Source organism: Natrix helvetica (assembly GCF_964273705.1).
Source record: "Natrix helvetica genome assembly, chromosome: 4".
In the NCBI taxonomy this organism is placed as follows: Eukaryota; Metazoa; Chordata; class Lepidosauria; order Squamata; family Natricidae; genus Natrix; species Natrix helvetica.
In genome coordinates, this window is record NC_138550.1 from 36,423,515 (window position 1) to 36,450,847 (window position 27,333).

The 27,333-nt window shown below is 37.9% G+C and overlaps 1 protein-coding gene across 1 annotated transcript in view; it reads right to left on the reverse strand.

Annotated features, from left to right (window-relative positions):
• Nucleotides 1-880: 880 nt before the first annotated feature.
• CIP2A (cellular inhibitor of PP2A) overlaps nt 881-27,333 on the reverse strand; it is a 44,230-nt gene continuing 17,777 nt past the window's right edge. Inside the window, exons 6-21 of the mRNA XM_081952731.1 lie at nt 24,454-24,576; nt 23,713-23,858; nt 21,617-21,692; nt 18,441-18,665; nt 16,942-17,097; nt 15,465-15,613; nt 14,655-14,754; nt 14,271-14,389; nt 13,920-14,118; nt 13,388-13,462; nt 13,197-13,307; nt 12,682-12,878; nt 9,796-9,909; nt 9,033-9,115; nt 3,165-3,304; nt 881-2,178 (exon numbers count right to left, since the gene is read on the reverse strand). Coding sequence (XP_081808857.1) covers nt 2,008-2,178; nt 3,165-3,304; nt 9,033-9,115; nt 9,796-9,909; nt 12,682-12,878; nt 13,197-13,307; nt 13,388-13,462; nt 13,920-14,118; nt 14,271-14,389; nt 14,655-14,754; nt 15,465-15,613; nt 16,942-17,097; nt 18,441-18,665; nt 21,617-21,692; nt 23,713-23,858; nt 24,454-24,576 — 2,184 coding nt within the window. The 3' untranslated portion in view covers nt 881-2,007. The remainder of the gene's footprint in view (nt 2,179-3,164; nt 3,305-9,032; nt 9,116-9,795; nt 9,910-12,681; nt 12,879-13,196; nt 13,308-13,387; nt 13,463-13,919; nt 14,119-14,270; nt 14,390-14,654; nt 14,755-15,464; nt 15,614-16,941; nt 17,098-18,440; nt 18,666-21,616; nt 21,693-23,712; nt 23,859-24,453; nt 24,577-27,333) is intronic.

Below are 27,333 nucleotides of genomic sequence, written 5' to 3' on the forward strand. Positions count from 1 at the left end.
TGAGACTAATTCTTTATGACCTTTGGGAAGAGCTGTTCTTGTCATTCTTTAATGGAAACTTGTTATCATCTCCACTTGACATCTCCACTTGACATCTCCACTTGACAAATAGAGCTTAAGTGTGTAATTTTTTTTATCATCCCAGCATGCAGTGTTGTACAATATATATATACATTATGTATACAATAGATTGTCCTAAGGAAGTCCATCAAGTGAGGCCAAGGGTCTTGTCTGTGGTGGCTCCCTGTGGAACATCATCCCTAGTGATAAGTTTGGTGCCCATTTTGATAATCTTTCACAAGACCTGGATATCTGGTTTTGCCAACAGGCCTGGGGACACAGAGTGGGATGGAGTGTATCAAATGGCTTATTTGATTGTTGTAGTTGGAGTGGTGGAGTTATTGCTTTTATTGTTTTTATATTGGATTGTTATCCTTGCAAGCCATCTGGAGTCACTGAAAGTGAGTTGGGTGGCCATATAACTTTTCTTAAATAAATTCGCTAAACATGCTTGACATGCTACTGAAGAAAAGCTGAGGATTTATCAGAGTACTAAAGGTGTTTGTGACACGGTGAGATTAAAGCCTCTGGGACATCTAGTTGTCCATATTGCAGTATAATAAAATCTGAAACTGCAAAGGCAGAAATATAGTAGAAACACGGAATGTAAAAATCAGGATCATGAGAAAATCAGCACAGAAATGTCTGAACTGGGCATACATTAACATCTTAGGCATTAGTTAATTAGATAGAATAGAAGTAGACACTTTCAGCCAAAAGATCATACTTCTTACTACTCAAGACACACAGGAATGGCATTGCTTTCATAATCAGGAATGATATTGTAAGGGCAATATCTGGGTACAAAGCAAAGAGTGCATAACTTCAGTGTTATTTATTTCATTTTCCAGAGACAAATGATGGCAATTAGAACAAAAATATAAAAAGACCACTAGAGTCCATAATAAATACTTCATTTAAATGTCAATTACCACAGCCAAGTTGGAGACAATAGCTTTCAAAAATATAATTGACAGCATCAATTGCACATAGTTAAAGAGGAAGACTGACACATAGAATTTAAAATGTAAAGGTATTTGTTGAAATGTTGGCATATGATCACTACCCTCTTAAGTGGAATTAATACTAATTGTTTTGGAGTTTCAGTGTCTCCAAACATAATCAGGTTTCATTATATCATTAAAGAGGACAGATATATAAAGTACAATAGGAAAATATGCCCTTGCCCTATATGTTGTAAGTTGATTTTTAAACTACACATAGTTGTTGAAAGTTCATTATTTTAAAACATATTCATGCACTAGTTTAAAAATATACACTATCTTTGTCTATCTTTAGCAAAAAATAGGTTTGTAATAAATACTAGAAAACTTGTGGAATATTTTTCAAAAGAACAAAAACAACCTGTGACTATTAACTTCAGAAATCTCTAAATCTGAAAAACTATGAAGAGACTTTTTTGACTTTTACACCAGAAGGAAAACTGAATATATGAAAACTGAGCTTCTACTCTGTTTTTTTGGGAGGGAAATTCAGATTTCTTTTAAATGTGCAATTCATTAATGTATATCTGTATTGTAATATAAGACTTAAAATGTTTTTTTACAAAATATATACATATATATTTGCATACTTTCATTTTGAACGTATAGGTTAACCAGCAAGATTTCAGCTACATTTTGTATACACGGAAATGAAAGCTTTTGTAAAATCAGTTTAAGAGTAGAATTACTAACTTAAATAAACCTATCATAGTTGATAGTTTGTGCATCAAATGGTTTTTTTACTTATGTTTTCTAAAATTATATCTAGTCCTTGTTAAATACATAAACAAGGCAACTAATAGTGATAGAGATATTAGTGTCAAAATGAATAGAATGTAGCCTACTATTCATAAAAGCCATAATATCTTCAAGGAAAGTTACCTAAAATGTTTTTCATAACGAAACATATAATGACATTAATTGCATATTTAGAAAATCTGCTCTATAAACTGAGATTCACTGTTTCTGCATTTAATTTACCACCACTTAAGCTATGAATCATTGCAATCATATGAGAATGTTTGTTTAGTTCTTCTTGCTGAAGCTTAATTAAAGCCTCCTTTTCTTCTAGCCGTCCTTCCAACTGTGACTTCTGAACTTCCAAAGAAGATGCCTGAAAATACATATTATACACTATTTAATATAGCTAACAAACATGCAAAGATGCATTCTCTGTTCACATTGGGTGTAATCAAAGTCTACTAAGTTCCACACTATAGGTAACAGTACTTACTTAGAACATCTGAAACTGACAAACCAGTTTGCAACTAGACAGTAACTCATAAAATATATTTTGAAGTGATTTGGTTGTTAATTATTAATTGTGCCTAGTATATTTTGGAGGATCTTTCAATTGATAAATTATAGTCATCCAAATTTCAGATAATCAATTTAATATACATAAAGAGACAGGCAAAAAAAGCTTTGACCCAGGTTGTGCTTTCTGTAAATTCAAATAACAGTGAGGTCATACTACAAATTACGTTATCACCAGTGCACACTATTATCATACTAAAGTTATTTAAACAGTGACATTTCTGGTATAGTTTGCATCAGAATAAAATCAAACCAATTGTAATTTAAAATCAGAAAAAGCTTAACTGATTCCCTACTTTATATGCAAAGATTTGGAATGAAAGTGTAAATGTTATTTATTTATTTAAAAGATTTATATGGCTACCTACCTTAAGCAACTCTGGGCAGCTTACAACCACAAAACCAATAAATCATAAATCAACCAACACAAATAAATTTCTTTAGTCTTTTAAATATAAACATCTAAGAAAAATCCTGTTTTCTCTTATTAGAAATAATCAATTTAAAAAAGAAATACACACACATACACAATCTCTCACATTAGATTTCTAAGGCACGATATATGGACATAAGTTATTTAATGTCTATTATTTTTTATGATTCTTAAGAAGACAGTCTTATTTTCTCAAAATTGTATGTAATTTAATTCAATATATCTCTAGCTATATTTGCAACCTCTATTCATTTGTAATTTTATTTTTCTCAATATGTATACCAACAATGTTCCCTAGAATCACAAGAAGTGGCAGCACACAAGTAATCCTGAATAAATAAATAACTTACCTTAATACTCAGTTCTTTTCTTGTCTGTTCAGTTTTACTAAGCTCTTTTCTAAGAATGTCAATTTTGTCCTCCATATCTATTTTTTCCTTCTGTCTGACTTTTAGTTTTTCTTCTTGAACTTTTATCTTCTGTTGTAAATCTTTTGAAAAATATGAAAGAAAAAAAGCCCCCCCCCCAAAGTGGTTTACTTCAGAACTTTTGAACATTAATACTTTCCCAGAACTATCATTGCATGAATTGTGCAGCACTGCCATCTGCTGAACATTGACTGCTCACATTTTACAGTCGTCAGCATTTGTCTTAATAAAGTGCATTTTTCAGTTTAGTGCAAATATATATTTGAAATGGGGGATTTTAAGAAACAAAGTGTAATAGCTAAATTTAAAATTGCATTTTGCCACAACTCACTTAACCATGGCTTCTTTAATAATCCAAAATGACAGGTGATAGTAAACCAGATCCAAAGAAATAACATTCCAGCTCAGCAAAATGTATGAACTCCCTTTTTTTTTGCCTGATTTGCCTTACATATAAATAATTTATTCTGAACAACAGAAAGTGCTTGTATTAGTTAATTCAGCAATTTACATTAATTAGCATAGCCATGTTTTCTCAATATATCTGGTTACAATAATTACTATTTCTAACGCATGATGAGAGATCGGTTACTTGATCAAATGAAGAAAGCATTGTCTTGTGTTTAAAATCTGTGCTGGGATTTGTGTACTGATATTTCTGTTTCTAGTCATCACCAATGAAAATACCTTGCACTTTCAGCATTACAGTTACTGTTTGCCAAAAGTTTTTCTTAGCCTTTAACTGTGAGTCCATGTACAGGTAGTCCTCGACTTACGATCACAATTTAGCTCAAAATTTCTGTTGCTAAGCGAGACAAGAGTTACGTTAAGGGTTTTCCCCATTTTACAACCTTTCTTTCCACAGTTGTTAAATGAATCACTGCACTTGTTAAATTAGTAACAGAGTTGTTAAGTGAATCTGGCTTCCCTGTTGACTTTGCTTGTCAGGTCCCATAAGAGGAACACATGACCCCGGGCCACTGCAACCGTCACAAATATGACTCAGTTGCCAAGAGTCTGAATTTGGATCAGATGACCATGAGGAAACTATTATAGTCGTAAGTATGAAAAACGGTCATAAGTCACTTTTTTTCAGTGCCTGCTGAATGGTCACTAAACGAATTATTGTAATTCAAGGACTAGCTATCCTGGAATATGCTGTTTGTCAAACATAATCATTCCTATACAGGATATCATTCCTATACAGGGCTCTTTAATTCCAACGGTCGCAGGGAGGGGCAGATACGAGGACAGATTAAGAACTTACAGTCGGTTGGGAGACCGTGGTTGCTGGTTACACCCGGTCGCTTGTACCAACCCCCGCATTCTAGGTGGTCAAGAGTTACAGACCCAAGGCCTGAGGCTGTTGTTATGCAATGCGAGGTCCGTTGTTAACAAGGCCCCCCTCATTCACGATCTAATTTTAGAGGGGGAGCCGGACCTCACGGGAATAACGGAGACCTGGTTGGGCCACGAGGGAGGTCTTCCCCTCGTGGAAATGTGCCCACCAGGCTACCGAGCATTTCACCAGCCCCGGGCCCAGGGAAGGGGCGGTGGGGTGGCAGTAATTATTCGGGAGGACTTAGAGCCGAGGGAGTCTACTGTGCCACAGACGTCCGGATGTGAATCCCTTGTTGTGAAATGGGGCCCTGGGAGACAGTTGGGCCTGCTGATAGTATACCTGGCTCCTCGCTATACATCAGCGGCCCTGCCCGAACTCCTCGAGCTGATCGCATCGGTGACGGTTGAGACCCCCAAACTTTTAGTGATGGGGGATTTTAACCTGCCATCGATGGGAGAAGCATCAGAGGGGGTTCGGGAGTTCATGGCTTCCATTACAGCCATGGACCTGACTCAAATGATTCAGGGCCCGACACATGAGGGAGGACACACTCTGGACCTTGTTTTTGTCTCTGGCCAGTGGCTGAGTGATCTGGGAGGAGGGGACTTAACCATCACTCCCCTGTCATGGTCAGATCACTCACTCCTTCGTCTTGACTTCCCTGGTGCTACCTCCCGCTGCGGGGAGGCGGAACCGGAAAGTACCAGATGGTTCCGCCCCAGGCGCCTGATGGAACCTGATAGGTTCCAGACGGAGCTTGGGCCACCTCCTGTAACCTTGACCCGCCCCCGGGTAGAGGACCTGGTGGTCGCGTGGAATAATGCGACTACCGGGGCCTTGAACCGGGTGGCGCCTTTGCGGCCTCTCCGGCGGCAACGATCCACCCTGGCCCCTTGGTTTACCGAGGAACTAAGGGTGATGAAATGCCGCAAGAGACGTCTAGAGAGTCGTTGGAGATCCTCTCGCTCCGAATTTGATCGAACACAGGCACGAGCCCATTTAAGGACGTACCTTGTGGCATTGAGAGTGGCCAAACGCCAATATTGTGCCACTCTCATTGCATCCGCGGAGAACCGCCCTGCCGCCCTGTTTCGGGTGTCCCGCTCCCTCTTGTTTCAGAGGCCGCGGGAGGCCCCTCTACAGGGCAGGGCAGAGGAATTTGGTAAATATCTGCAGGATAAAATCGCTCAAATCCGGAGGGATTGGGTCCCTGTCAGTGGTCCAATGGAGACGTCCATGGCGAGTCTTGAGGAATCGATCTGGGAGGAGTTTGACTTGGTTGCCATCGAGGATTTGGACAGAATGCGTGGACGACTGCGACCCACCACATGTTTATTGGACCCGTGCCCTTCCTGGCTTGTACTGGCATCCTGGGAGGTTACACGAGACTGGCTCCTGGGCCTAGTGAATGCTTCGTTGAGCGAGGGGTCTCTCCCAGCCGCCTTGAAAGAGGCGGTGGTGAGACCCTTGCTCAAGAAGCCTTCCCTGGACCCTTTGGAGCTGGCCAATTATCATCCTGTCTCCAACCTTCCCTTTTTGGCGAAGGTTGTAGAGAGTGTGGTGGCCTACCAGTTTCCACGTCATCTGGAGGAAAATGATTATCTAGACCCGCGCCAGTCCGGCTTCCGCCCCGGTCACAGCACGGAGACGGCCTTGGCCGCGTTGGTGGATGATCTCTGGAGGGCCAGAGATAGAGGTTGTTCCTCTATCCTGGTCCTATTAGACCTCTCAGCGGCTTTTGATACCATCGACCATGGTATCCTGCTGCGCCGGCTGGAGGGGTTGGGGGTCCGGGGCACCGTTTTGCGGTGGTTCGGCTCCTACCTTTCTGGCCGGACGCAGCGTGTGTTGGCAGGAGAAGAGAGGTCGACCCTACGCCCCCTTACTTGTGGGGTGCCACAGGGGTCGGTCCTCTCGCCACTCCTGTTCAACACATATATGAAGCCGCTGGGTGAGATCATCCGTGGTTTCGGGGTGGGATATCACCTGTACGCTGATGATACTCAGCTGTACTTTTCCACCCCGAACCACCCCAACGAGGCCATCGAAGTGATGTCCCGGTGTGTGGAAGCCGTACGGATCTGGATGGATGACAACCGACTCAAGCTCAACCCCTCCAAGACGGAGTGGCTGTGGGTACCAGCTCCCCGGTTCAGCCAATTAACTCCATCATTGGCCATTGGGGGCATTCAACTTGCCCCCGTGGAGCGGGCGCGCAATTTGGGCGTCCTCCTGGATGCCCGGCTGTCCATGGATGACCATGTGACAGCCGTGGCAAGGGGGGCGTTCCACCAGGTTCGCCTGGTGCGCCAATTGCGCCCCCTACTGGACCGGGACGCCTTACGCACAGTCACTCATGCGCTGGTGACGTCTCGCTTGGACTACTGTAACACTCTCTACATGGGGCTTCCCTTGAAATGCACCCGGAGGCTACAGTTGGTCCAGAACGCAGCCGCGCGGGTAATTATGGGGAGTACTAGGTACTCCCATGTGACACCGTTCCTGCGCGAGCTGCACTGGCTTCCTGTGGTCTATCAGGTGCGTTTCAAGGTTTTGATAACAATCTTTAAAGCGCTCCATGGCTCAGGACCTAGTTACTTGCGGGATCGTATTCTGCCCCATACATCCCTGCGACCAATCCGCTCGCACAGAGAGGGCCTCCTCCAGGTGCCGTCCACTAGACAGTGTCGGGGGGCGGCGCCTAGGAGTAGAGCCTTCTCTGTGGCGGGCCCAGCCCTGTGGAATGACCTCCCTCCGGATATTAGGAATACCTCTGACCTCCGCTCCTTTCGTATTAAGCTTAAGACCCACCTATTCCAAGTAGCTGGCCTGGCTCAACTTTGATCTAACCATATCGCTCCTGACGGGTTTTTAATTGGGTATTTTAATTATATTTAATTATTTAGGGGTTTTTTAATCACTGTATTCTAATTGTTTTTTATTCATCAGCCGACCTCCTCCTTGTGTATGTCTCGGTATATGTCTCTGTTATATGTTTGTTTTGTCCACATATTTATTTCATATGTTTCATTGTACGCCGCCCCGAGTCCTTCGGGAGAGGGTGCGGCTAAGAAATAAATATTTATTATTATTTATTTATATAAACAGGTTGCCTAGTGAGGAATGATCTCTGGCCTATAAATAATTTAAATTAAATTAGGCAAAAACCAGACCTAAACAGTTCAAGGGTGGTGAAACCTAGCACCAGGAAGTAGGGATGGCAGGATCATGCCCTGGTGTTGGGGCAGAATGCCCTACTTTATGCTTAGTCCTGAAACTGTGGGGGTGGCATTAGCAGTTTCCTTTGGCAGGCCTCTGCTCTACCTTGTGTCATTTAAGTGTGCCAGTTGCCACATCTAACTAAAGGGTCAGAGAGAAGCTCCATATGCAGAGAGATTAATCTGGATATTAGCTACCCTTTTCATGGGTTATGAAGGATAAAGATCATTCACTCTTCTACTTAGTTCTTAGCCAAATTGGCAAGATAGCCTAGGCCCCCCTCAACCAGTAATATTGGCTTTGATTCAGAGTATAGGGAGAATTTCAAAAGCAAAACAATTCAAGGGTCCCATTAATTAAGTTAGCATTTAAATATATCCTGAACCAGGGTGCATTTTAACATGCAATGTACTGACCATTGACACATATGGTAAAGAAAAGGAGCAGAACGGAGCAAATTAAAAGTAGAAGAATTTTCTTCTCCTAGTCTCTAAGGCAGGGGTTGGCAACCTTAAACACTCAAACAGCCACAGGTCCTAACCAGAAGCCTCCCATTCAATTCTGGAGCTGACTGGAAGTCCGGTTCTCCCACCATAGAGTCTCCTCCTAGCGTAGCATCTTTTTTCCTCTACCTGCCCTACCCAAAAGCCATATCAATTCTGGAGCCAACAGGGAGCCACCACAGAGGGATGAAAGAGCCACATGCGGCTTCAGAGCCGCGGGTTGCTCACCCCTGCTGTAAGGGATTATGGCCTTCTGTTGCCAGGGCAGAAGATAGAGAGTAGCACTTTATTTTTTAAAACATTTGCTTTTCTAGGTTTTCTCACTAGCATTAATAATGCTTGAAATAAAATAGCTCCCTTCTTTTTTAGGGAGCAGACTAGGATTCAGCTTGTCTTTTTTTGCTTGTCTTTCTAAAATGAAGGAGCAGGACTTGTATGCTTTATACCAGAGGCATTAGAGTCAGATTCTTCTGCACGACTTAGAAAACAGGGTTTTGAAATACTGCTTGCCTTTGGGATGCCTTAAAAGGGAACATAGAATTGCAGGTTTACAGCTTTTCAAATATAAAATATGCAATGTTATAAACAGCCTGACAATAAAATGTCTGCAAGAAAACAGCCAAGCTAAGGGAGCATGACGAACCCAACAAATATGCAATAATGGAACACGTGAATTTCTTTATGAACAATATGAATGAAAAAGCTGATACATTTATAAGTACTAACTTGATATTTGTCCATCTTTTTCTTGGATCTGTTTGTTCAGTTCTTTTCTGTGTTCTTCTGTTTCGAGAAGCTGAGCAACGGTTCTGAAATTGTAAGCATAAATATTAGATTTCTCATATTAAAATAAATATGAAAAATAGTGATATGCCTCTGAGTATCATACTGTAGCTATGTATATCAACAACAGCCTTACTTGTTATCAAAGTTTATTTTCATATGATGTGCCTTCAATAGGGAGAAGCACCCCAAACCCAAATGAAACTTTTCATGACATTTAACAATGTTGAAAACAGGAATTAAGAAAAAAAAATGAATCAGATAAAAAGTTGAAGTTGGGTGGGTGACAAGTGAGAAAAAAAGTAGATAGTATAATTGGAATAGGCATATGTGTTAAAATATTCATGACTGGGAGAGACATGGGAACAAGGTCAGCCAATGAATAGGCATAGCAACTAAGTCAGCCAATAGGAGCTTAAACAGATCTGACTCTGTGGAAAGAATTGGAAACAGAAACTTAAGCTTGGAGTCTGTGTGGGATTTGGCTGAGAATTGAAACTGAAATTAGTCCGTAAGTTCTGAGATCTGTGTCTGCTGCTCTAAGAAGAAAAGAAAGCAGTCGGTCTAAGCTTGTCCTGAACTGAAATGAAACTAACTGCTTGTGCTTGCCTGTAACTTTGTTTGGCAAAAAAAAAAAACCTATACAACTTTTCTTATAATTCAACAAAACCATTTAATTTAAACTTTACAAAAGAACTTAACTTACTTTTCATACTGTTGCTTCAGCGATTCATTCAGTCTTTTAAGGGTCTCAAGTTGTTTATTCAGTGAATTACACATTCCCTGCAGATTGTTATATTGCTTTTCGATAGTTTCATGCCTAAAATTTTCAAATTATTACTATTAAAAGGAATGAATGCTATGCAATTTTCATAATGTAATATTTGATATATTAGAGTGTGGGGGTCTTTGGTGCTCTCTGAGTTTGGTTGTTTTCTTGCAAATGTTTCATTACCTAACTAGATAATATCATCAGTTTAACAAAACCTTAGTTCAACCCTGAGCTACATATATTGTTTTATATTAATATATATTAGAACCTCCTATCAAATTGAAAACATTTATCCTCTTTCTCTGTGTCTGGAATTGTGCGTTTAGCACTATAAATTCAACTTTCAGCGCTGAAACATATTCCATGAGGAATTCTGATCCGAGTACACTTTTTTTAAAAAAAAAAATCTTGTCACCAATTAATTGCATGACAAATCTTTAAGCTCTATGCAGCTTGTGTGGAATATAAATATGATTTTTTAACAATAAGAAATAAACTTATTTTTGGTAATAAAAGAGACAACAGAATCTGACCTATCAACAAGAAACATGTAACATCTGCAGTTAATTTTTAGTTATACTTTTACTTATACAAATTGTGTTTTGAGATCTACAGATAAACAAGCTATTCACCAAGATACTTCCCAATTTCTAAACAACTTTGTGAACTCTTAAGATGTTCTTTACATTGCTTCAATCAGGCATTTTCTCTCTTAGAATTCTGTTCATTCTTTGGGTTTTTGTTTTTATTTTTGGGGAAAGATTTTTGCAAAACTTGTGGCTTCAGTTGCTTCTATTTCTTTTACTTTGCCTTACCCATTGGTAAATAAAGGTTCCCTTCGCACATATGTGCTAGTTGTTCCTGACTCTAGGGGGCAGTACTCATCTCTGTTTCAAAGCCGAAGAGTCAGAGCTGTCCAAAAATGTCCGTGGTCATGTGGCCGGCATGACTAAACCTCGAAGGCGCACGGAACAGTTACCTTCCCACCAAAGGCAATCCCTATTTTTCTACTTGCATTTGGTTGGCAGAAGCTAGGACAAGTAACGGAAGCTCAGTCCATTACATGGCACTAGGGAATCGAACCGCTGAACTGCCGACCTTTCTGATCAACAAGCTGTGTCTTAGCCACTGAGCCACCATGTACCCCTACCTATTAAGAGGGTATGATAAAAGTTCCCACAACTAAAAAACAGTACAAAAAATAACTGAAACGATTCATGGATAAGATTAAACATTCAGACCTAATTTTGCAGTTTGCTAGCCAAACATTATTGTTGTTTTCACAAACAAGTAATATGATCTTCTGAAATAACTTTATTTATCATACCTATGTAGAATAAGATTAGCAAAGGGTTCCATTTAACTGCTGGCTTCTAAAAACTTCCAATCTGTCCAAATTTTGTATTAATGCTTTATTTAAAAGCTCAGCAATGGCTAGCTATTGCATTGGCATCTAAAATATTTGAGAAAACCTATATGCCTTTACTATCTAAATTTTGCAATATCTGATAAATTTCAACCAACACTGTTTGAAGAGTAGAAATGTCTTTTTTGGACAGCCTCTTTTCAGCCCATGCAGAAAGGAAGGATGCTACCCAATTTTATTCATCCCACCGAGGAACTGTTGGCACTTACAGGTAGTCCTAGACGTATTAGGGCAATTGGAATCAGGATTGTCATCACTAAGAACATGTGATCATAAAGTGCAAACTACTTGCATAGCAGTGACAATAAAGGTAATCCTGGCTGCCATCATTAAGTGAATGTCTCAGTCATTAGGTGAGGCAACTTTCTGCCAGCTTCACACAATCAATGTAGGGGGGGAAGCCAGAAAGAAGCTGCATGCCCCAGACCTTGCCGCAAGAGGCTGCATGGAAGTGTTGGGGAGAGTCTTCAAGGGTTTCAGAAGCACTTGGATGTTTAGTCCCAGAATCAAGAGGCTTGTGAAGCATTTCCATTCTGTGGCTGAAAATTCTGTTCAGATTTTGGCATGAAGCTTTTTGAAGCAGCCTTCAGAGACAAGGTCTGGATCTGGGGACTGGTTGAAAATGCCCCATGCCATAACCCTACTGGGATTTTGGAATGGAGCTTTTCCAGCCAGCCCTCAAGAGATTCAGAGTGTCCAGATTGCAATCATGCAACCGTGGAGGCTCTCCACAGGTACAACTTCAGGGATCAGTTGTAATGCCTTCATTTAACACCATGGTAATTTTGAATAGTCACTGAACGAATGATTGTAAGTCAAGAACTACCTGTAAGTATCCAATTAAGTTCACATGGGTTCCATGGCAAAATACTTTTTCAATTCTTATGTGGATGCTTTTGAATATATATATATATATATATATATATATATATATATATATATATATATATATATATATATATATATATATATATATATGTTGTAATTGTACTGATAAATAAATAAAATAAAAAAAATAAACATATTGTGTGTGTAGGTGTGTATGCGCGTGCGCGCTGGCTACTTTATTTAAGATAAAATAATTTTATTGAAATTGATCATATAACAGAAGGATCCAATATTGTTCTTTAAACAAAATATTTATAATGCTAGTTATAACTAGATTGGTTGGACACATAGCAATGTTCCTTTAATTATAGAGCCTACAAATTCTATTTGTCAAAAAAATTAAATCTTCATATGTATCCTTTTTGATGATATAAATAATTATATATAGTCTGAATGCAATCTCTCTCTCTCTCTCTCTCTCTCTCTCTCTCTCTCTCTCTCTCTCTCTCTCTCTCTCTCTCTCTCTTGCTTTCTATGGAGAAATGCTTAGCAGAGTTATATCTTACTTTTGAAGCAGATCAATTGAAGATCTTTTCAGTATCTCATATTCTTCTGCTATTGTTTGCAGTTTCCGATTATGCTGAAATAGTTGTTCAATATCACTTTGTGCCCGTTCAGATTCTGTCTGCTGTGCTTTCAATAGTGACTCCAGATCTTCATTTTTTCTTTCTGTATCCTTCAGTATTGAAGCAAGTGTCCTAGCCTTTTGGAATTTGTGCAAAATGACAGTTCCATTGTGTGAATGAAATGTTAGAACATTAGAACAATCAACCATGCTAATACTAAACCAGCACTTAAGGCTTTTAAATTTCAAGAACCCAGACAGCAAATTAGCCTTTAAAGCATAATTTGCAGACGTACAAATATCTACAATCATAAAAGGATAGCGCCAAGTAAGTGAAATATATAATCCTGAGTTTATTTTCAAATACAAAATAAAGCAAATTACATGAGCAATTTGTATTGACAGATGTACGTACATAATAAATGAATCCTTATATGATAATTCTGCTTTACCCACCTCAGATTCAGCTTGAGCTCTCTGGCAACGATACTGGGCAATAAGTCTATCAGCTTGGGAAAGAGCTAACGCCTTTGCTTCCAAAAGGTCCTGCAATCTTGTTTCCTTGGACTTAAAATAAAATTATTGCAAAATGAACCGCACATTCAGAGCACACACATGAAAAAAAAAGTCTTATTACATATACTCACTGCCAATGCAGACAGTTTCTGTTCATATACTTCTATTATTTCAGAGACCCTGATGTCTGTGACTGATTCCTTCATCTGTTAGAAATGTTCATAATATAAGCTAAAGCAATATGCAAATCTTAATTCAAAATTGTACCTATATGGACAAATAAAAAACTTGATATGAGGAATGACTACACAAATTCTATTCACAAACTGATGTCAAACATAACCCAGGTATTAATGGTATTACTATAATTATTGAAATATTGCATAACAAAGTTTTCTGTGCCCCTATAACTAATGTGTATCAAAACAGAACAAATGAAAATCCATTTATTTCCATATTAATTGTTTATATAGCATATTAATTTTAAGGCATTGTAATTATGAGCAAGGCTTCATATTTATTGTCAACATCAATTTACTTCACTCGGATATTTAGTAGAGTTTGTCCAAATTTCTGAATACTGTAGATTCAAGTCCCACACTGAGCTACACTGTACTGTGATCAAGACAAAAATGTTTTCATGTTTGGGTTAAAAGCACTAACCTCCAAGCCAGACTGGAGTTTGTGAATCAGGTCCTGAATGTTGAAAGTTGCAGCATCACCATCATTGGAATGGCAAACATTAGAGGGCTTTACTGAATTTACAGAAGTCATGGATGCCTGCAGGTGACTTCTTCTTTTAGGGACATGCTCAGATTCCTGTTGTTTGTAAGCATTATTGGCTGCAATACTTTCACCAAGCCTAATAAAAGCATCGCACACAAAAAAGTGATAAGTGTGTGTCTTATAGAATAAGATCAAAATGTGAAATAATGGCAGTGACTCAAGGTAGATTTTCAAAAACATTTTTATAAAAGGTAGTATTTTTTTAAAAAGAAACAATAGGAAACTTACACTATGGCAGGAAAATCTGGCAATGGGGCTGCTTCAAATAATATTCTAAGTCCTGCTTGAACTTGTTCCCTGTGGTCTGATGTTAAAGCAAAAGCCAGAGGGGTAACCAAGCGTTGGTCCTATATATAGAGCACTTGTTAGTTTAAACAAAACCTTTCTTTTTCAAAACAATCATCAGTGGTTTACACAGGATTTTGTACAAACAGTACAAGTGATACATTTTTGGCATCACCTTCTAACCCTTTTTCACCTCCTCAGGTTATACTTATGTTTTTAAAGGCTATGGAAGGTTGGTTTGAGAAGTCTAACAGTCACAGTTAGAAAATGATCAGAATGACATGTATCTTTTTAGAGTGATTAATATAAATATTTAAAACTTTGTACCTGAAGAATTTTGTAAAAACTGACTTCCATGTTAGGAACCAGCTGCTTAAGCTTACTCATCAGATCCAGTGTTTTTAAGATTAGATCAGCAGCAAGTTTGCTAAAAATGTTAAGAGAACATTTTATAATGAATAAGCATTCAAAATTAAAATAATTACTTTTACAAGAAAGCAAGTAATGGCAGAAGGAGATAGTTGTCAATGACTTTCCATCTGCAGTTATCAGGAAGCTTAAAAAATAAAGACATGGTTTGGGGCAAAATAAGGTAGAATTTGTAGTACTATTGTGTAGTGATGATGAGCATGTAATTGCAATATATAAACTTTTGAAACATGCCTATACATGTTATGTAACATGTAACATAGATAAGCTTTTGAAACAACTGTTTTGAAACAGTTTGAAGCATGAAGAACAGTTTAAAGACGATAAAGTGGGCTAAAATTTTTGGTTATAATATATAATAATAGCACTTAGACTTATATACCACTGTACAGTGCTTTACAGCTCTCTCTAATCAATGTACAGATTAGAGTCCCCAACAATCTGGATCCTCATTTTACCAGCCTCGGAAGGATGGGAGGCTGAGTCACCCTTGAGCCTGGTGAGATTCAAACTACCAAATTGCAGTCATTGTAGTCATCCGGCAGTCAGCAGAAGAAAAAAACTGCCGTACTGCATTCTAACCACTGAGCCATCACGGCTCATAATAATAGAGACTATTCCCTGCAAAATTTCGATTTATTCTTTTGAAATACAAAGTTATGGGTTGGAGAAAAAAAAAGAATTATAAAAATACTACGTTGTGCTTACCTCAATTCACTGTCCATAAATTTTGTCCCAAAACTAAAATCAATTCCACTAGAAGTAAATTGGTTTTCTATTAAAGTAGCACACTTGCTAGCTGTTAAAACTTTAATGACATGCATTTTCAGCATATCATCTGCACAAAGAGGTATATTCTGTCAAGGATTCTGTTTTTCTGAAATAGTCAATTTATGGTCAAATTCACTAATGAATACTGTTATATTCCTCACTTACTGATTGCTTAAAGGTTTAACAACCTTTCAAAGTTTTGCTTGTTGGAGAAAAAGAAAGGAGGAATTAACATCAAACAAACAATCCAAAGAAAATACCCTAATCAAGAAACTACAAAGGACAAAAATCACATATCCACTAATACTGGAAGGCAATACTGGAAGCTTTTATATTACCAGGGAGCAAATAGGAAGCAAACTCTACACCAGGGGCTGGGGAATTCTGGGAGTTGAAGTCCACAAGTCTTAAAGTTCCCAAGTTTGGACACCCCTGCTCTACACCTAGATGGGTAATAAATCATCTGCAAGCAAACAACAAAGCTCAGACACATCAAGGGATTCACAGTTCAACCTTGAACTATATTACCTTCTGGTTAGGAAAAAAAAAACAGCTTTGCAATCCACCCTCGCACCGTAGCATCTACGGTCACATGAGTGCTATTTACATGTTTCACAACCAGCTTCTAACAAGCAGAATTCATGGAGAACATGGAAGGAAAATTGCAAGTTGCTGTTCCATGACATTTTGCTTGATGTGTGCAGGAATTTGCTTAATGTCAAAAGCAGATGCAAAGTTGTAAGTCCCTTGATTGATTTTTTTTACTTAGCCATTATGGCATTTAGTGACAGAATTGTTGGTTCCAATTGTGATCAGTGAGTCTGTGAGTAAAATTTCCTACTGATGCAAAATGAAAGTCTAAACAGGAAAATAAATCTAATTCAAAGTAACTTGTTAAAAACTTGGGAATCTTTAAGCAAATGTCCACAATAACTGGCAAATGAAGAATGCTCTTCTGTATTTTACCACAATTTCCCAAATAAGTCAAATAATAATTTATAATTTTATTATAGTTATTTTTTCTTAATTTCTGTTGAATATTATAAATTTATAATGGCAAATATTTCGGCTAGATATATAAGGTGTCATGCAATAAAAATAGACATTGAAAGGAAAATAAGTATATATCAAGAAATCTGCTCATAGTTATTAAGTGCCAATTATTGATGCATTATTACATATGCACTTCCTATAAAAAAAACTAAGAAAAATGTTTAAACATTTTAAAAAGTTTAATATCCTAATCTGTTTTAAAATTATCTATTTTGTCCTAAAATCTTTTTTCTTTTTTTGCATTTTTATCCAATAGAGAATTAAGCTTTATGTAATTAAAATGTATTTAATTTATTTCAAATGCATGATTATTATTATTTTGCAATCTTCAATAAGAAAAATTTTCAAGAAGGATATTTATCAAGATATCAATAGTCTTGATCATTCGTTCACATTTTTTCTTTGCCAACAGATCTTCTAGTATGTGGTCAGGAAACTGAAGATGGTCGAGAAGAATGGGCAAAAGAAGATCCACAAAACGTTCAGCAGTTGCACTATTGCCAGCATCAATAACATCCTATAACAGTAATGTTATCCATTTAATGGCATTGAAACAATTAAATAATTATCCTATGTCACCAAACTTAAATTGGAGTCAAATTTATTATTTTTTAAAATTCAATCCAACCATAAGATTTTATATAAATTTGATTTGACCTTAGCAATAGCAATAACACTTAGACTTATATACCGCTTTTTTAGTGCTTTACAGCCCTCTTTAAGCGGTTTTACTGAGTCAGCATATTGCCCCCAACAATTTGGGTCCTCATTTTACCCACTTTGGAAGGATGGAAGGCTTAGTCAACCTTGAGCCTGGTGGATTTAAACTGCCAAATTGCAGGCAGTCGGCAGGCAGCAGAAGTAGCCTGCAGTTCTGCACTCTAACCACTGTGCTACCAAGCCTTAATTTTATTCGTTTGTAGTTTTAAAAGGGTTATAGTTTAGACATATTAGCTTAAATGGACTATTTTTTAACCATTGTTTTACAAAAATATAACTGTTAATTGTTGATCTGATTTCCATAAACACAATCTTATCTTTCCCCTTTTAAAAAAATGAAATAATAATTAATGAGTTATTTTATTACAAGAATTTACAAAATTGTAGGTGACAGGTCCTTCCTTAGATGAGGAAAATAATAAAATGTTTCTTTTAAAAATAAGAAAATTTGTAAGACCTTTAATTTTTGCCTAAATATTTTCAAATGTTCATTTATATAAATATTTTATAACTTCGCAGGTCCCTAACAAGTATACACACGGGTTAAAAAGTGCCTTCATATATTTTTCTCTTATGTGGTCAAATGCCAACCATGTCCTCCTGATTCTATGCAGAATAAATAGGACAAATGTCATACAAATGGACATAATTTTGACATCAGAACTCAAAATCAGGACAAAATAATAGAGTGTTTTAATCTCCCAGGACCCTCTGTTAGATGGCTGAACTCATATTTCAAAAGGTTTCAGGCAATCTTAAAAAGGTTTTAATAAATACAACATTTTTAATACATTACAATTGCTATTCGCAATGATTATCATCATTATCTAGATAGCCCCTGCACCATTCCCGAAGACTCCGGGAAACTATAATCTGTAATCTGCCTCATATACATCTATATAACAAAATTGTCTTCCTCATCCTTCCTTGCCATCCTAATTTAAATCTGGTTTCAAACTAGCTACTCCTTGCGTCTGATGAAGTGAGCTGAAGTTCACGAAATATGCTTTTTAATCAAATGTATTAGTAAAAATAAGTATTACCAGATTCCTTGATAATTTTTTTGCTACCATAAACATTCCTCCTACAAAAAATTATAAGTAACGCAATACGACAGCCAAAGCACATTGAATACATTACCTCAAATAGCTCCCTGAATAGCTCCAAAGCAAGATTTGAACACTTTTCAGATACTTCTAGTGGCTGGTTTGACCAATGTACTAAAACAATAGATGAGTCAGAATTCTTAGCACGAGTTGCAAGTCTTGTGCTTGCAGAGACTGCTACATTTGGTTCCAGTACTGCTTGACGTACAATATGACGGAGTTGTGTCACTGAACAAAATGCAAGTAGCAATTCTAATATCTGAGAAACACAAGAATTATTAGAATAAACATTCTTTACACTAATATTTACAATTTCAGATTTATGATGCAAAGCTTTATTACTGAAGCACACTAAAAATTGTTCATTTCATTCAGTATATCAGACCTGGAAGTCATTTTTTACTTTTTGGATTTCAGGCCTGCCACACTTTCTACTGTAGGAAAAGGGGAAGGTAATTATACAGAGTATGGGTGATCTGTAGCCATAACATTTTTTCTCAGAAAGTCACATTCGCTTTGTCTCTGCACCTGGACGGGTGTGGATGGGAGGAATCATTCTATGTGATAAAATTGTGGGTGTTGGGGCAGGATCTTGAACTTTCAGCTGCGTGGGGAAACCTGGAAGCTTTCAGATTTGGGTTTTCCCAGATGTGCCAACATGACATCTCTAATAAAGTGAAACTTTGAGGAAACTCAAGCCTTGGAGTTTTCTTTCGTTGTGGGTGTTTCTTGGAACCCTGACACAGTATTTTAAGCATTGCAGCATTGATGTTTGATATTTTTTTAAAAAAAATAGCAAACTATCTTTTCAAGAAGTTTTAGTTTATCTCAAAACACAACATAGCATTAATCATTTTGGATTGCATCTTGACTATTCCAGGACTTCATGTTTGGGGATTTATCGAGAAAATGCTATTGAGCAAATGAATCTGTGAAAGTGTGACAAATAACAAACAGGCTCTTATGGTATTGTGGTCCGTAAGAAAAAGGTGATAGGTTTCCTACTATCTACATTTTTCGTTGTTTTTTTTTAATCAGAAAGAAGAGCAAAGTAATAGACATGAACAGTCTACGACAGTCACACAGAACCACAAAACGGCTGTTATAGATCAGAGACACAGAAAATGAAACAGATAGGAAAGGGCACAAAGAGGCACAGAAACACATACTGTTCAGACAGAGGGTCAGAATCAGAAGGACAGAAAGTATACACAAGCATACAAAGGGGAAGAATTACAAAGGGACATAGAAAAATAAACCACTATTTTCTTCTGGTATTCAATGACTGAAAATAACTCCTTTCCCTTATCAATACAAGGATGCTTTATTCCAAGAATCATTGATGCTGGACCCTTCCATAATTTCCATCCAACCAATTTTGTCAAGCAAAGGAGATTTTGGTAGATGCAGTCATTTTCTGTCAAATGGAACTGCTATTTGTATTGTAAAAGAACAATATGACCAAGGCAGTTGAAGAAAAGAAGGGAGGATTACTAGAGGAAGAAGAAATATGCAAAGAAGGATCCACCTGGAGCAAATAGAATCAGGAAGGAAAATCTGCAGAGTGTATAACTGAGATAGCACTGATGAGATAGAAAAGGAGCTAATTTAGGACAGTGAGTAGAAAAGTGTGACAGGTATCCAAAGGAAAGCTATCTAGAAAAGCTGTCTAACATATTAAATTTTATAACTGGGTGTACAAAGAATTGAAATAGTTAAGGAAATGAAAGGCAACTATGTAAATAAATGTATACCCAAGTCTTGGAAAATCAATGGTTCAAGTTTTAAGAAATATAAAATATGATTGATGAATGAGGTTAATTCATCAGAAAATATTGTTTGATCAAATACTATTTTTAAAAAATCAAATGTTAATTCTTTCTTTGTGTGTGTTTGTCTAAACAACAACGCTCTTTTTATGCAGTTCTTTTTTTATTTCAAGTTATAGCACGTTAGCATAGGCAGGGGAGATGGTAAAGCTATATCATAGTTGAACTTTGGGGCGGGGGGAGAGACACTCCTGGCAATCACCTGACCAGGTCTCAGCATGTTGTTGCCTGTTTCCTAGGGCTGAGACCATGAATGGTCCAAGGCCACCCCAGCTTGGCTTCATACCTAAGGCAGGACTAAAAACTCATGGTCTTCTTGTTTTAAGCTTGATGCCTTAACCACCACATTAAGCTGGCTTTCATTGTTTTATTTGGTTTTTTATTTAATTTATTCTATCTATCTATCTATCTATCTATCTATCTATCTATCTATCTATCATCTATCTATCTATCTATCATCTATCTATCTATCTATCTATCTATCTATCTATCTATCTCTACCTACCTACCTACCTACCTACCTACTCTAACTATCTATCTATCTATCTACCTACTCTATCTACCTACCTACTCTATCTATCTATCTATCTATCTATCTATCTATCTATCTATCATCTATCTATCATCTATCTAAATTAGGAATTGCCCATCTCCATCACAGAGCAACTCTGGGCAGTGTACAATTAAAATATAAAAGAATAATAGGTTGTATACATTTATATTAGGAGAAAAACAGGATTAAAATAATTAAAATTAAAAAGACGAAGGGAGGCCTAACTAGCTCCATGGCTGCATGCTTCTGTATGAGCCCCAAGAAAGTCAGCAGAGCCAGGTCTTCAGATATTTCTGAAAAGCCAGGAGAGTGGGGTCCCAGAGAATGTTCCCAAAAGTGAAGACAATAGTTGAACTATTTTCTAAAATATGAAATTGGGAATTTTAAGGACAGATTTCGTTTTATCAAGGCTTTATAAATGTAAGTAAATGGAAAGAAACTTGTTTTCCTGATGTTAAGGAATGAATGCAAGATATATTGTATATTTCTTATTAACTTTTGAAAAATTTTATATTCTAAAAATGAGAAATAGAGTAATATGTTTCTACATGGTCTAGAGTTAACATTAATATTAATAGAGTTAAGATTAATGATTTAAGATTAATCTTAAATTGATATTACATGGTTTTTGTTTTTATTAGTTTATTTTTACTCATTAATATTAAGCTTACTTTAATCATTTGAATTATGTAGACTTTGTAGATGTTATGTAGATTCACTGATGTAACTTTTATTATTGTGGTTTACTGCATTTCACCAATAATATAAAAGATTACTTCACACACACACACACACACACACACACACTATTGTGCACCTAGAAAGTACCTTTGCTGAAGAATCAGAATCTCTTCCATGAAGGAGGCCTATCACTTGATTAAGACAAGATGTAAAATGTTCATACCTATAGTTTTGAAGGAAAAAGGAAGCTTTAAAAAATGTTGAAATTATGAATATTTTGTTAAGCAAAAGTAAAAATTATTCAATAAGGGATTTATCAAACACACACTTTACTGTCTGTTTCTTGAACTCCTGGCCATGATACCAGCAGTTTTGTGATCCTGATCTGGATGCTTGGCAACTGATTCACACATATAACAGTCGCAGAATCCTGTGGCCACATAATCAGCATTTGCAACTTCATTGCTATTTTCCACAAGCAAAGTTAATGAGGAAGCTGGCAGGCAAGGTTGTGTGTTGTCTTGCTGTCTCCCCACCCCAAGACACCCACTATGAAATACAAGATTGCATTCAATAGCGTGCTTGCGTCAAAGCGCACTCTTTCCAGTTTACATGCACTTGTGCAATGCAGCAGCCTCCTCTCCCAGCATGTACATAGTGGCATGCTGGATACATGCTTGTGGGTGGGTGGCATGATTCCTGAAGCAGCTTTTCCAGAACTGATAGCCCGTTAGGGGAGTCCAGTAACAGAGAGCCTTGCTTTGCTTTTCTCACATTAGCAAAGAAAGCTTTTCGTTCCTGGGACTGTGCTTGCTTCAATCCCACAAGTGGCTATCACTTTCAGAGTGACTGCATTCAGGATCAGCTTGTGGCTACATGGTGAGATCCCAGAAGGGTCCACTTGGAAAATGGCAGCCGCTTGTGGGATTGCCTTGTGCAACCCAACAATGGAGAGGCTTGCTTTGCTTTGCTAACGTGAGCTCTGAAACATTCTGTAACACCAGAAGATTAGTAAAGTAAATCAAACTACTTTGTTGCTGCCATTTTCCAGCCAATCGTTAGCTGTGAACTATTGTGTTTCCCTGAAAAAAAATCTATCCCAAAATAAGCCCTAAGTTGATTTTTTAAACATGCGCCCAATATAAGTCCTACCCCCAAAATAAGCCCTAATTAAGACCTCGCCCACTCCTGGGTGCAAGTTAAGATAGGGTGGGAATGGGGGGGGGGGTAGAGCTGCCCTACTTTTTACCTTCGGACCGTTGCAGCCAGGCTTCACACTCCCCGACACCTGCCTTGCAGGCCCCTTCTGAAGTTCCTGAAGGCCTCTAACAGTGAAAAGGAGGCCAGGGGAGAGGGGGGGCAACTCACGCAAATAAGTAAGGTGAGTCAGTGGATGACATCACCCCCTCCAAAAATTAGACCTGGTGCCTTTTTTTGTGGCAAAAAACTATAAGACCGGATCTTATTTTCAGGGAAACACAGATATGTATATGTCTGTGTGTGTGTGTGTGTGTGTGCTGTGCTGTGTGTGTGTGTGTATCCAGAGACTTCCCCTTATTCTGTTAATGCCACAATTCTCAGAATAGTAGAATTAGGCTAGCTGTTCATTAGTGCCTTGGGCCAAAACCAAGCATGTTCACATTTGGTAGATGAAAACCAATGCTGTATATACATTTTTTAATGGTGTAGAATAAAAAATATTTGAAATACTTATCAGCAAGATGAAAATTCTGAAAGGAGAATGACCCTAACCCTGCAGCTGCAGTGTCAGGTTCCAAGTAATGCATCCCTCACAAATCGAACTCCGAGGCAACCCAGATGTCAAACAATCCCACAACCTGATCAATTCAAGCTTGACATGCAGCTTTTTCCTGTTACAGCTTTTTATGTAATTAAAACAAAGGACCCACATCTAAAATGGTGCATTTCACAATATACAATTTTAATTAAAATTTTAGAAAAGACTAGCTGTATCTAACCTGATTTAGCCCAATTATTGACAAGTCCTGACAGAGAATGATTTCTTATTACCTTACATTAAATAGAAATTAAAGCTATAGGAAAGTACTATAGAATTCAATTCATATCTTAAGATCCAAAGAATCAAAGAAAAGATTGGAAGAATATAGCAAATGAAATCATTCAATAAGAATCAGCTAGGACAAATGTTTACAGGAAATATGAAATATATTTATATATAATTAGAGGGATGTAAAAAAAAGTATTTATTATATAAAGCCTACTTGGTAAGATAATCTGCAATCTTGGGATTCTTCAGGAGATCCATAAGCAGATCCACAGAATATTTTCTTGTTAGTGTTCCATCACCATTCACAAGGATATTAAATATTAACTGGAAAGTCTGGTGAATATTTCTGGAATGAAACAGCTAAACAAACAAAACTGATTTACAATCATATGAATTTTACATTACATAGCTCAAGTCAATTGAATTCAATAGAAGAAAGAAGCTATCAGATTTTTGGTCTTATGGAACTTCAAATTGTCTTAGTTAGGAGTCCGTGAGTATCAACCCCAATTTAGGACTCCAAATACTAGACCTAGGTTGTTGTTTTTTTAAATATATGAGATATGTACTGATTGTGGGTATTTGTATCAATACTTTGTCACAGGCAAATCCTTTTCATGTCGTTAGAACTTCCCATACCAAGACTCTCTTTAGGGTAGAAGGACTTATTTAGTCAGCTAACCAGATCACACAATTTAAATCTCAAAGATTTCCTAAGGATATTCCAAGGAATTTTCCAAAGGTATGCCAGGCAATGCTCTGGATTGTCCGATCAACAGCAGCACTTGACAGGATTATTGTTAAGGGATATTATTAGATTGTAATTTTTTTAAAAAATGTTTCTTAAGGTAAGCTACTCAGAGCCATTGGAAATTAAGTAATGTAGAACTTATAGCAAATAAAATAGATATATAAATACTATGCAGAAGCTTCTTTTAAATTGAGTCAAGCTTACCTTTTCTCCAACTTCTTCATTTAATGTAAGACTTGATAATATTGAAAGTGCAAAAACAACCATTGTTAGACTACTGTGGGCCAAGAAACTGATCAGAGTGCGATAAAAACCTTTCACATTCGTCTAATACAAAGAGAAAAAAAAATCCTTTAAAAATGCAATGAGATTAAAGTTGCAGCCTAATTCAGGCCATTATATGCACTACAATAATTTTCTTTTAGTTGAAAAATGTACTCCTTAAAATCTTACAATTGAAATTATCTAGTCAAAATGATTTTAATTTTAATTGCCCATCAAAGCAAAAGTTGCACATAATCAGAGTGACAAATACTACTATAAAATCATGTGTGTGTGTGTGTGTGTGTGTTGTATTTGTGCTGATAAATAAATAAAGGGAGACTAGTATAGATCTATTTCAAGCTATTTAGCTCTCATCAGCTAGCCATACCCTTCCTGGGATTTGAACCTGGGCTGTATTACAAATTAGGCAGGAGTCTTAGCCACTAAGCCATAGGCTCTCCTCCTTATCAGCTGAGCCAGGGAAATAGGTATGTATTTGTGTTACAACCCCTGGTATGCCCAAATATGGTGTGTGTGTGTGTGTGTGTGTGTGTGTGTGTGTGTGTGTGTGTGTATATATATATATATATGTTTTCATAGATTTTCACGGGTGTAGGTATGCATATATAGTATGTATGTATGTATGTGTATGTATGTATGTATGTATGTATATATATATATATATATATATATATATATATATATATATATATATATATATATATATATATATATATATATGTATGTATGTCTTTGGTTGTTCGGGTTTTCTCCCGCGTAGAATTGGAAGTATCTTCACGACGTTTCGATGAAGTCTCATTCATCATCTTCAGGCTGCTGCTTCCGGCTTGGTGCTTCTGGCTTGGTGCTTCCAGGAGCAATGTGAGATCTCAGCCGGTTCCTCTTTTTAACTGCCAGTGGGGGTTTGTGCTGATTGGGTGGGAGCTTGGCTGCATTCTGATTGGGTGGAGGTGTATTCTGATTGGTAGGGGGCTTGGCTGTGCTCTGATTGGATGGGAGTTTGGCTGTGCTCTGATTGGATGGGGGCGTGTTCTGTTTGGGTGGGGGCCTGGTTGTGCTTGTGTTAGTCTGAGTTGCAGAGGGATTTGAGCTGGTGAGCTGCGTTACTGTTGTTTGGCTTCGTGTTTGTGGTCGTGCCACATCTCCGTGGTGGGCATCAGTTTGCTTCATGTATGGATTGGAGGGGTTTAAAGTGGCTAATAATGCAGCTGTGGTCTGGCTTCTGGTTTGTGGTCGGGCTTCTGGTTTGTGGTCATTATCGGTGTGGGTTTGGGCTTGCTTTTTGCGTGGATGTGTGATAGTGACATCCTGTGTGGTTTTCGTGAGTGTGGGTCTGGTATCATTCTTAGTGTTAGGGACTCGTTTGTCAGTGAGGGCGGGTTTCCAAATGGCTGGTAGGCGGGAGGTATCATCTCGTTTATTCATGCTGTGTGGTCGTTTTTCTATCTCAATAGCTTCTCTGATTATTCTGTTGTTAAAGTGTTCAATTTTGGCAATAGTTCTGGTCTTTTTAAAGTCTATATCATGTCCTGTGGCTTTGAGGTGTTGGACCAGGGAAGAAGTTGGTTCCTCCTTTCTGACTGAGTTTTTGTGTTCTTCAATGCGTGCCTTTATTCTTCTGTTGGTTTGTCCGATGTATGTGGTGGGGCAGGTGGTGCATGGGATTTCATATACTCCTTGATTTTCTAACTCTATTTTGTCTTTGGGGTTTCTCAGGATGGTGGATATTTTTCGGTTTGTGTAGAATGCTGTCTTGATGTTGTGTTTGTGGAGGATCTTGCTGATTCTGTCTGTGGTGCCTTTTATGTATGGGAGGAGGGCTTTGCCGTTTTCTTGTTCACTGTCTTGGATTTTAGTGGGGTTTTCTTTTTGGATTAGGTTAGTGATATTGTTTCTTTGGAATCCGTTGGATGTTAGTACGTTGGTGAGAGTGTGTAGTTCGGTTTTGAGGTGTTGTTCGTCAGCTAAGCGTTTTGTTCTGGAGATGAGTGTCTTGGCTACAGAGTTGATCTGTGCTGGGTGGTGGTGTGAGAGTGCGTGCAAATAGCGGTTTGTGTGTGTTTTCTTCTGGTAGATGGTGTGTCCTAGGGATCCATCGGATTTCTTATAGACTAAGACATCCAGGAAGGGGAGTTGGTTATTGGCTTCTGTTTCCATGGTGAACTGTATTTTGGGGTGTAGGCTGTTGAGGTGTGTGAGGAAGTTGTCCAGTTTATCTTTCCCGTGTGGCCAGATTATGAAGGTGTCGTCTACGTATCTGAGCCAGAGTTTGGGTTTGTGATCGGATTTTTCTAGAGCTTGGGTTTCAAAGTGTTCCATGTAGAGGTTAGCAATGACAGGTGAGAGAGGTGATCCCATGGGTGCTCCTTCTGTTTGTTTGTATTTTTGTCCGTTATAGATGAAGTATGTGTTGGATAGGCAGTGGTTGGTCAGATCTAGGATATGTTTGGGGGGTTGTATTTGTTTTGGATAGCTGTCAAGACTTATTTGATTGGTACTTGGGTGAAGAGTGATACAACATTGAAGCTCACGAGTAGGTCGCTGGGCTGTAAGTTTTGTTTCTTTATGATCTCTATGAACTGGAATGAGTTTTTTACGTGTGAGGTGATGGATTCTGCATAGGTCTGTAGTTGTTTGGCGAGAAATTTGGCTAGGTTTTGTAGAGGTGAGCCTATGGAGCTGACTATGGGTCTGAGTGGGGTTCCTTCTTTGTGGATCTTGGGGAGACCATAGAGCTTAGGGCATCTGGATGATTTTTCTCTGGGAATGAGTCTTTGCTGGATCTCTTCGCTGATGGGG